General features: G+C 41.4%; 2 protein-coding genes across 3 annotated transcripts; both read left to right on the top strand.

The window, feature by feature from the left end:
* The first annotated feature begins 577 nt into the window (after positions 1-577).
* On the top strand, positions 578-4853 carry arpc1a (actin related protein 2/3 complex, subunit 1A). Of its 2 annotated transcripts, none has more exons than XM_030790634.1 (10): positions 578-708; positions 1719-1804; positions 1933-2037; positions 2289-2511; positions 2933-3040; positions 3262-3474; positions 3587-3662; positions 3767-3960; positions 4130-4220; positions 4376-4853. In XM_030790634.1, exons 2-10 carry the CDS (start codon positions 1741-1743, stop codon positions 4412-4414), a joined length of 1113 nt encoding a protein of 370 aa, XP_030646494.1. In that variant the 5' UTR covers positions 578-708; positions 1719-1740; the 3' UTR covers positions 4415-4853. The 2 variants fall into 2 exon arrangements, with proteins under 2 accessions (XP_030646494.1, XP_030646493.1); XM_030790633.1 differs by having other exon boundaries at positions 1716-1804.
* A 532-nt stretch (positions 4854-5385) lies between these two features.
* On the top strand, positions 5386-10671 carry arpc1b (actin related protein 2/3 complex, subunit 1B). The gene is made up of 10 exons (XM_030790350.1): positions 5386-5531; positions 6293-6367; positions 7842-7946; positions 8210-8432; positions 9121-9228; positions 9373-9579; positions 9688-9763; positions 9886-10079; positions 10342-10432; positions 10538-10671. The coding sequence occupies exons 2-10, from the start codon at positions 6304-6306 to the stop codon at positions 10574-10576; spliced, it is 1107 nt and encodes a 368-aa protein (XP_030646210.1). The 5' UTR covers positions 5386-5531; positions 6293-6303; the 3' UTR covers positions 10577-10671.
* The last annotated feature ends 62 nt before the right edge of the window (positions 10672-10733 follow it).

The raw sequence follows: 10733 nt of genomic DNA, 5'->3' as shown, positions 1-10733 counted from the left end.
GATGACAGGTTAACGAGGGGATGCATTTTGGTCATTTTGCTAACAAGGGAGGGGGGGTGGCATTCCCCCTCACCCCCCTACAAATCGTCTACTGCCTGTAAGTCTATTCTGTATGTATGTTTCGTAGTTTATCAGCGTCATTCCAAATGTGATGTCATTTCCACCATTTTCAAAGGACGTAACAGAATATTTTTGAGACTTCGAGGATTGTATGTGAAAATGGCTTAATTCACTTTACACATAATTAATTTACAACACAGAGTCCGATAAACTACATTGTCAGAGAAAGGATTTTTTAAAAAATGTGTTCTACGTATCAGTTATGCAAGAATTTGGTGGATACACCACACATATTTCTATTACGGTAAATGAGGGGATCTTTCTGTTTGTGACTTCTTTACTGAAGAGAACCGACTGTACCATTGTACGAGCCTACCACAGAATTATAAGCATCCTTATGAAATCTACTGTATCACTGTATCAACCACGCCCACATTCTCTCCGTGCGTGCGCACGCGCGCAGGGTAGATACTACGCGCAGTCATTCCCATTTCCTGGATTCCTTGACAGCCAGAAATAAGGAAGCTAGCGAGTGGTCGGAGTGAATTCGTGTCGACTGTCCAGAGTCCGCGAATTCAAGTCCGTCAAAGATATAACCAAGAGAGGAAAACTTGTGGATCATACGCGACACTTAACACAAACATCCAGGTATAAATATTAGGTTTTCTGAATTACAGGCCTGTAAATCTCCTAGATGTGTCATGTCTTCTTCCAACAACAAGGAGCGGAAAAGCCGGCATTTTGGCGAGACTGGTTTGGTTGGTTAGCTAGGCCCTTTGACAATGAAAATTGGTAGGCTCTTCGTTTTAATTGGAAACTCTCTTATATTAACGGCATTTTCACAAGGTTGGTTAATGTGGTTGTTGTTGTAGTACTGATAAGATGCTTAACCACTGATTATGCTGCTTGTCAAGAAGCAGCACTATTAATCCGATGACTATCTAGCCTTACTTAGCTTACAAGCTAATTTAGCTTTGCTAGCTAGCCTCCTGAGCTAACGCCTATCCCAGGCATCCTGGTCAGTAGCGTTCTTTACCTCCTCGCTATCCCTATTAAACCGTAGCCATCCAAATGATCGTGGGTATTCTCTTGTCGTTCGTACTGATCCCTCCTTTCGTGCCTTCATTTATTATAACAGACGTCATATTAACAGCTTTTACGAAGCCAAATTGGGTTGGAATATTTTGTAATTTGGCCGAAAAGCGACATATGCTAGTATTAGTTGACTAGCTTATTAGCACTATTTTTCGTCCAAGCTAGCTCGGTCGTTTTATGGGAGTTGCCAAGCTGACAGGCTAGGATAATGAAGCCAATGCAGACGCCTATCGTTTAACGAACCAAATACTAATTTTATAATCAACCTTCGCAAGCACCCCGTGTTACTCCATTAAAGGCAGCGAACTATTCCTCTCGGATTCTCTTCGTTTAATCAAAAAAGAGAAAACGTTAGATACTTGCGCCCCGCATTACGTTCGTTGAGTTGCTAACGAAGCATTCTGAAATATTTCCGGGTATGTTGACAAAGCCTGAATGGGATCCTGAGTTCTTACAGTATATTAGGTGGCTGGGAAGGTTCACTAGAGACGAGAAGCATTAGTGAAGCTTTGTTTAAATAATATCCCATCAGTAACCATTTTGGGGGTTTTTTTTCTTAGCAGATATACAGAACATACACCGAAAATGTCACTCCATCAGTTTCTGCTGGAACCCATCACGTGCCATGCATGGAACAGGGACAGGACTCGTAAGTAGATAATAGTTTTTTTTTCCATCACCGTGATTTCAAATGAATATTGTGATACACACCCATTTTTATGGGGGGCGGGGGGTGTCTGAACAGTCATTTTCTATCAATGAATATTTTATTTTCAGAAATTGCCATTAGTCCCAACAATCATGAAGTTCATATATACAAGAAAAGTGGGAGCCAGTGGGTGAAAGCTCATGAACTAAAAGAGCATAATGGACACATTACAGGTGAGTTTAGTTCTGTAGTGATTAGTGAGCATAGAAGTGTACACTGGTTTTGTGAGCTTTTGCTCGTTTTGAATCATCAAAGGATTTTATGTAATGCATCATTTTTAGACATGTTTGATGCTTAATACATGCAGCAGTAAAACTGTACTTTTTAAAAAATGAATATTACTTTTTTGGTAAAATGAATATTATGTTAGAGGTATACTTGACTATTGCATATTGATGAATAATTATAAATATGTTATTATTAGGCATTGACTGGGCCCCGAAGAGTGACCGGATTGTAACCTGTGGTGCTGACCGTAACGCCTACGTGTGGAGCCAGAAAGACGGCGTTTGGAAACCTACCCTCGTCATTCTCAGGATCAACCGTGCTGCCACGTTCGTGAAGTGGTCTCCCTTGGAGAACAAATTTGCCGTGGGCAGTGGTGCACGCCTCATATCGGTTTGCTACTTCGAGTCTGAAAATGACTGGTGAGTAGGAGTACTATGGAATGAATCTTAAATCATACTGAGATATGAAGTCTTTTTGTCCTTGTGTTAAGCCAGTTAAACAGTGATGGTATCCTCTACATCTGTGACATCACTGGAGGATACTGAACAAATTGTACTGTGGGGAAAATGAGTGATAATAAAGTAGGCTGGTAATGGGCGTCTGCCTCACCCATCTCAGCAGAGGTGACGGCTGTGCGTGGCAGTTATTTATGAGAGTAGGTAATTGGGCAGTCCGTATAGGGAGGATCGTGGGCGTGGTATTTTGAACAATGTTTTTCTCATTAGGTATATGCAACAACATTTGGGGAGTATGTTTTAAATTTTCAAATGTGTACATCTTGTGGGGTTTTTTTTGTTTGTTTTTTGTTTTTTTTTCCTTTCTTTTCCTCTTTTTATTAAGGTGGGTGAGCAAACACATCAAGAAGCCTATCCGCTCCACTGTTCTTAGTTTAGACTGGCATCCAAACAATGTGCTCCTGGCAGCTGGGTCTTGTGACTTCAAATGCAGGTGAGACAACAAGTTTCAAGTCAAAGGGCGACTTAAGCTCGTGACTGGTAAGATAAACACATTCGTCGTGAAAGGGAACCGTATGGGGAGCGTGGCTGTTACAAAAGTTTTTGCCAAAGACATCCAAGTCAGTAAAAGGGGAACCTGAGTTACTGTTGCCTCGCTGAATTCCAGATCCAGAATTTACTCTTAAACGTTCATCCTTCTGCTTCCTCTGCCAGGGTGTTCTCTGCCTACATCAAGGAGGTGGATGAGAAGCCAGCCCCAACCCCGTGGGGCTCCAAGATGCCGTTTGGACAAGTGATGGCGGAGTTTGGTGGGGCTGGCAGTGGTGGCTGGGTGCACAGTGTGTGTTTTTCTGCCAGTGGGAACAGACTGGTCTGGGTTAGCCATGACAGTACAGTGACTGTAGTGGACTCCACAAAAGGCTTAACGTGAGTATTAAACACAGTTGAGCATCTTATTTGATGAGTGACAGTTTAGTGAGTGTATATATATATATATATATATATATATTTTTTTTTATTCCTGTCTCTTCTGTTGTAGGCCAACCTCACTGAAGACAGAGTTCCTTGCTCTCCTCAGTGTGACATTTGTCTCTGAGAACAACATTGTGGCAGCAGTAAGAACGAGTAGCCTTATATGAATCTATTCGTTGGTTTGTTTTAATTACAGTTTTAGCTGCATCGTTTAGTTACAATGCTTGTTTCTGTTTAACTTCGGCAGGGTCATGACTGTTGCCCGATGCTGTTCAGTTTTGATGATGGGGGAACCCTGACCTTCATATCCAAGTTGGACATTCCAAAGCAGAGCATCCAGCGCAATATCTCAGCCATGGAGCGTTTCCGCAACATGGACAAGAGAGCCACCACGGAGGACCGCAATAGCACTCTGGAGACCCTGCACCAGAACAGCATCACGTAAGTTACTGTGGGCCCACCTAGGCACCCCTGGGTTTTTTTTTTTTTTGTTGTCCTTTTTCGACTACTTCTCAGAAATTTCAAACCTCACTCAGGTGATTAATGCTGTCCAGTTTTTAACAAGTTGTCATTTAACATTTAGCACTTTTTCCCTCCTTCTCCTTTGTAGCCAAGTGTCTATATATGAAGGTGACAAAAGAGATTGTCGTAAATTCTGCACTACAGGAATCGACGGAGCAATGACCATATGGGACTTCAAGGTGTGTGTGTGTGTAATTGATCTTTTAAATGGAATGTCAGTTTTAGTCAGTTTCTATATGTGTAAGTTAAGTTTATGTAAGTGTTGTTTGTGGGGATCCTTTTTTTTTTTTTTTTAATGAGTTTGTAAATTGTTCTTTTGTATTTCTGTCCACAGACTCTAGAGTCTTCTATCCAAGGCTTGCGGATCATGTGAAAGAACTCACTCTAGCATGACACAGCACAAGCAATGCAGCTTGAAGACTAACATGGAGATTTCTGATAACACGTCTGAACGTTTTTAACTGACAAAAAAAAAAGAAAAAAAAACAAAAAAAAAAACAACAACAACAAAAAAAGCACTGAGCAATGGTGTGAACTGACATGTGACACTCTCTTAAAAATGGAAAGAAAAAAAAAACACTAATGGAAAAAGGGTTTAGGATCTTTGGGTTTCTGTTTGTTTTTTTTTTGTTTGTTTGTTTGTTTTTCCCTTTTTTTTTTTTTTTTTAATTCTATGCCAAAGCTGGTACCCCAGCGGTGTGACGTCTGATCGTGATGCTCTGGTTCTCCAGGGGAACTAGGGAGGAGTTAAATTAAAAGGAGAATTTTATGTAAATGGTCTGCTAGAAATAAATGAAGTATACTACACAACATTTCTGTCTGTGATCTGGTCTCATTTTGTCTGAATGTTTATAGAGCTTTTTATATCTGAATCTGTCCGGTAGTGCTTGACACGCTTTCGAAAAGAAAGTTACACTTTAGTGCAGAAACCATAGATTGGTTTTAACTATGAAAAATGAATGAAAGCGTATGTGTTATGGTCAGCTTAGGATACTGGCTGTATGGGATCTGTCTTTCCTGATTTTATTATTATCAATGAGCAGAGAGGACTGCAAAACCATCCTATGTGAGAATTGCCTTTGTTGTTTTGCATAAGTTATTATTCTGCTAACTGTATGGCAGAACTGTCTAGCCATAGAGGTTTAGAGGTAGAATTTGAAGAGGAGCTTATGTTGTACACGACTCTGAACAGGATGTTAAGGGGAGTTTAACTCTAGGCCCTCCTCACCCAGCAGACAGCCGCCCACACAAGGAAGTGGTTATGTGTCTGTAACAGGAAGGGGGAAGTAGAACATTTTTTTTTGAGAGAGAGAGAGAGAGAGAAAGAGAGAGAGAAAAACGTCCTAGGAAATACTATAGTTCATTCAGAGTCAAGCCAGCGTTTGTGTTGACTGCTCAGAGTCCACGAACTTGGGCTTCTGTTTCTTATCTTGTCTCCTCCATCCAAAAGCTCCTGGGTCTTTTTTTTCCCCTTTGTAACGGTTTCTAGGGTAAGTAGAATAACATATGTTTTTTGTTTATTTGAAGTTGGAAAGACGTTTCAGTATGGGGGCAAATTCCTCTCTCTGGATGGAGGAATGTCTGCAGCCACACTAGTAACATGTTCTAGATTGTAGTATCTTACTGGAACGCTACAAAAGCAGCTAGTTATTACATGTTTAACAACACAATTTCAAATTTATTTATTTTTTTAACAGAAAAGACTCATCATAGATGCAGTCTGAAAGAGCAATTTCAGTGGTTAAAAAGGAGTGAGCTTAAAAAGGCCTTCCTCATATTTGAAATGAAATACATAAATAAGATGGTATTTTATGTGTGAAAACTGCAGTGGTCAGAGTTAGTCTAGCCCTGTGTCACGTTCCACCATGGTCTGCTTTTGATTTACTATAGGAGCGGTAGAATATATAAAAATGTGACTGAAAGGTGAGATGAGACTCGAGAAGATAATTGTAAGACGCTGCCTGAAATAAGAGATTTTATTGTAATTCATTTGTTTTTTTAACAAACGATTATGGGATGTGGAAACACTGACATTAGATAAGGAACTTCAGAAGCTTCTCCTTTTTTTGCGGAAGTAAAAGAGCAGTAAGCAGCCTCATGTTCTCATTTCTTACTCAGCCTATTAGTTTCTTTCTTGTTTTGTTTTTAAAATAGAGAAAATTGCATCACAGGATGTATTGATGCTCTTTGTATGGATGCATATACACACAAAAATTCTTTCTTCATCAGTTCATTCAATTGAATTTTGCAGAGTTTGCACTCATGGCTTATCACAGCTTTTTACTGGAACCAATCAGCTGCCACGCCTGGAACAAGGACCGCACTCGTGAGTTCTGCAATTCTGCAGTTTGCTGTAATGTAGAGCATCTCTTGACTTTCTGCGAAGAGCTTTGTCCCCTGGTGGTACTCATAGTTTTGGTCTCAACAAGACGAGAAATTCTTGTGTAGTCCTGTTTGATTTGTTGAAACAGTAAAGGATAAAGTAGTCACTCTGCTACATCTGCCTTCCAGCCGTTTGTATCAGTTGTAAAGTTTGGATGTTTAATATAGCTTTTGGCCAAGAGCCAGGTAGCTGAAGGTATTTCCTCTGGACTCAAGAGAAAAAAAAAAAACAAGCTGTCAGTTTTCAATGACTTTTCCCAGATTTCATTTGCTTGGCCTGGAGTCCTGTTTCTAGGACACCGAACATTTTTTTTTTTTGGGCCATGTGATAGTTGCTTGTTTTTGGAACCAAAAATACCACAGATGATTTTTTTTTTAAAAACATTTTGATAGACTTTTTTTTCATGCATTTTCCATGCCTTGTAACATGGCTGTTGGTCTGAATTTAACCACTACATCCAGAATATGAAATGCTTTCTGGAAAGAACAACACATTGAGATTATAAAGCCCTGTTTGTGTAAAGAGAGCATTTATCGAGGGAAACTTAGAGGGCCTAAGTCAAGGTCACGTTAATGGTGCCACAACACATAATCTTTTATCATCCTCTATATAGCTGCATTATCTGCCGTTTTCACCGTTTGCTCCCTGAGAACCTGTCAGTCACTTTTGAGTTGAGCTCTCTCGGCAACGAGCGGAAATGCACACACTGAATATTATGCACTGTTTGTCCAGATATAAACAGCCAACGCACAAACAGACTCATCTGCCAGCATCTTTCCCCGTACTGTCTGAAACATCTCTCCATGCCGAAAGCCGTGCTCTTCCTAAACTCAGTACAGCTACCATCGATGACATAAAACGAAGTCAGAAACAGACGCCCCTTTGTTTCCATTTACTGGGGGGGAGAGGGGTAGGGGTAGGGGTAGGGGTAGGGGCGGGGGTGGGGGGTATGGCTGTGTTTAAAATGAGATGGACAGCTGAAGAGAAGTGGTAAAGGGCTGTGATTTTATGTTTTGTCGTCCTGCTTGTTTTCTCTTTTTTTTTTTCCGGGCTGATGAGAGAACCAGTAATGACTAATTCTGCCCAGACTTCCTGTTTTACCATGAATGGTGCTGTGTTGCTGATGTCGAGTGTCTTAAGCAGACCACAGCGCAAAAGCAAAAAAATGTGACTGCTAAGCATGGCCGTCACGTTACACAGCCCAGCCTCTGAAGCCAAACTGAAACAATACCACCCTTTCTCACTAAGCAAAGATTAAAATAAATGCATCTGATAGAACATCAGCTGAAGCTACACTTGTCAACGGATTTTATGTAGTCTTAGACTTTATGAAAGTTTTAAGCCCATTTAGGACTTCATACTGATAGGGTTTAAATACAACTCAACAACTGAATAAGACATCTTATATTCCCAACAGAAATCGCTCTGTGTCCAAACAACCATGATGTGCACATCTATAAAAAGGAGGGTTCTGGCTGGACCAAAATTCATGTTCTGAAGGAGCATAATGGACAAGTGACAGGTGAGGACCGGGTCATACATTACCATGTGTGACCATCATCTCTTACACAGGTATATGCACATTTACATATACACTGCAGTCAGCACTACTACAATACATTATAAAAAGTTATGTACAGTGCAAAGCACTCATTATCAGGGTTTGTACCAACTGGTCATGTAAGTATTGCAGATGAAGCCACTGCAGCTTTGGTAGGGTACCAGAGGAGACAGCTGTGAGGTTTAAGAGTGCTTCCTCATAATGGTGTCTCCTTTGGTCCGCAGGCATCGACTGGGCCCCTGAGAGCAACCGCATCGTCACCTGTGGTACCGACCGTAACGCTTACGTCTGGAGCCTGAAGGGAGACGTGTGGAAACCCACCCTCGTCATCCTGAGGATCAACCGCGCTGCTCGCTGTGTGAAGTGGTCTCCCAAAGAGAACAAGTTTGCGGTGGGCAGTGGCTCACGGCTCATCTCCGTGTGTTACTTTGAGCAGGAGAATGACTGGTGAGATAGCCTTGGTAAACATCCACTGGTTGTCATCTGTCCGAGCAGGGTTAACATTCTTAATCTGCTCAAAAGGCAGATGGGCCCTCTGGCTTTTTTAATACCTCAGATTAAATCCTCATTCATAATTCATATTAAAGTTACTCAGATGTACACAACACAATGGGGTCATTTGAAAATGACCATGATTGTATGAATGGCTGAAATTCACCACAGTCTTCATGTTGACTATAATTTGATATGCTATTAGCTCATTGATTAGAAATAAAATACCTTAAGAAGTCGCTATAGAATTTAGCAAATCCACTTTTTATTCAGAATGTTCTGTCCTCTGTAGTATAAGTTTGGATCTATTCAACATAAGCAATGCAAAACGTAAGTTATTGGGAATTTAATCAAGGTTATTGTCATGCATCACTTTTTGAATAACAGCTTTGTTGAGAAAGACAGAATTTAATACATAGTATGGCATAATGTAGTATTATGCAAATAATAAATAACTGTAGCAATTTACTCCAGTTTTCGACAAAATGAATCTTCCCACTGGGCTAGATTAGTGCCACATCGTCTGCGACTCTGAAGAACAGGACTGATATTTTTCCTTTGTGAAGCTGTATCAGTGCTATATTTGGATGATTATATGTTTGTAGTGAAATTATGATTGAATAGCTGGCCTTTGTTATTCTAGGTGGGTTTGCAAGCACATTAAAAAGCCTATTCGTTCCACCATTCTCTGCTTGGACTGGCACCCTAACAACGTCCTGCTGGCAGCTGGGTCATGTGACTTCAAATGCAGGTATGACCCTTTGAGTCAATATTTCATTTCTGGAACATGTGTTGTCAGAAAAACAATGTTAGCAAAAAAAAAAAAAAAAAAAAATTCTAAGTAATGATGTATGGATTAATACAAATAATAATAGAAAAACCTCTTTCTTTTCAGGATCTTCTCGGCTTACATCAAGGAGGTGGAGGAGAAGCCCGCCCCTACGCCCTGGGGTTCTAAGATGCCCTTTGGAGAGGTGATGTTTGAATCAAGTGGCACGGCTGGCTGGGTCCACGGAGTGTGCTTCTCGGACAGTGGCAACCGTGTGGCCTGGGCCAGCCACGACAGCACCGTGGCCGTGGCAGAGGGAGGCAAGAGTGCCACGTGAGTCTCTCCACCCCCACGCCCTGTAACGTCTAGGGGACATTAAATCAGACGTTCAACTTGCATGACACTGTTTTTGTTTTGTATTTTTCACCTGTGCTCGACAAGGATCACCAGCTTGACCTCCGAGACCCTGCCCCTGCTCTGCGTGACCTTCATCACAGAGAATAGCTTGGTGGCGGCGGTAAGCACCATTCACCTCCATTAACTGCTTTAGCACCTGACCAAAAATTTTTTTCGGGGGGAGCCAGTGTGAGTTGTCATCATTGTGTCACAGATATACTGAATGAGTCTGATTTGTCCCAGGGACACGACTGCTACCCGGCACTGTTTGTCTACAACGGGGACAAGGGGGCTCTGACTTTTGGGGGGAAACTTGATGTGCCAAAACAAAGCGCTCAGAAGGGGATGACAGCCAGAGAGCGCTTCCAGAACCTGGATAAGAAGGCCTCCGAGAGCAAGGAGGCCGTGCTGGAATCCCTGCACAAAAATAGCATCAGGTTAGCTCGGCTCCTTCACTCTGATGTTAGCGTAACAAATCTAAGCGTACGCGCAATAGCACAGACACATGGGCTTTCAGAGTCAACCTCTAGCTTTAATCAGCTGAAATGACTGACGATGCATTCAGTATATTAACCGATTACTGCACAGATCACATATGCCCAAGTTAGTTTTGGTTTAATTCTCCATGTCGAGTTGTTTTTCTGTTCATTAGCAATGATGCTAATACTCACACTAACCACATTGTGCTATTGATTCAAGCCAAATCACAATACTGGAAGGTGGAAAAGCCAAGTGCACCAAATTCTGCACCACTGGTATGGATGGAGGCATGGTCGTATGGGATGTGAAGGTAAAACCTTGTATTCTCCAGTGTGTCCTGTGCTTAGGATCATGCTCCAGTAGTTTATGTAAAGCATCTGTCTAAAACTGTTTTTTTCTCCCTCGTCCACCTCAGACACTTGAATCTGCTATGAAGGACCTGAAGATCATCTGACACCAGACTTCATGATGTACTTCCAAAACCCTGCCCTGCCTGCCTTGCTTCAAATAGTACTAAAATAAAATTCAAATATATGTGTAACAACTGAAACATTGCAACCATTATACTGACGCCATGAAACCTCATGAAGCATTTGTGCTGATATCTACGT

Source organism: Chanos chanos, chromosome 13 (assembly GCF_902362185.1).
Source record: "Chanos chanos chromosome 13, fChaCha1.1, whole genome shotgun sequence".
NCBI classification, from domain to species: Eukaryota; Metazoa; Chordata; class Actinopteri; order Gonorynchiformes; family Chanidae; genus Chanos; species Chanos chanos.
Note: the sequence above shows the minus strand (reverse complement) of the source record. Positions and strands in the feature narration are given on the sequence as shown.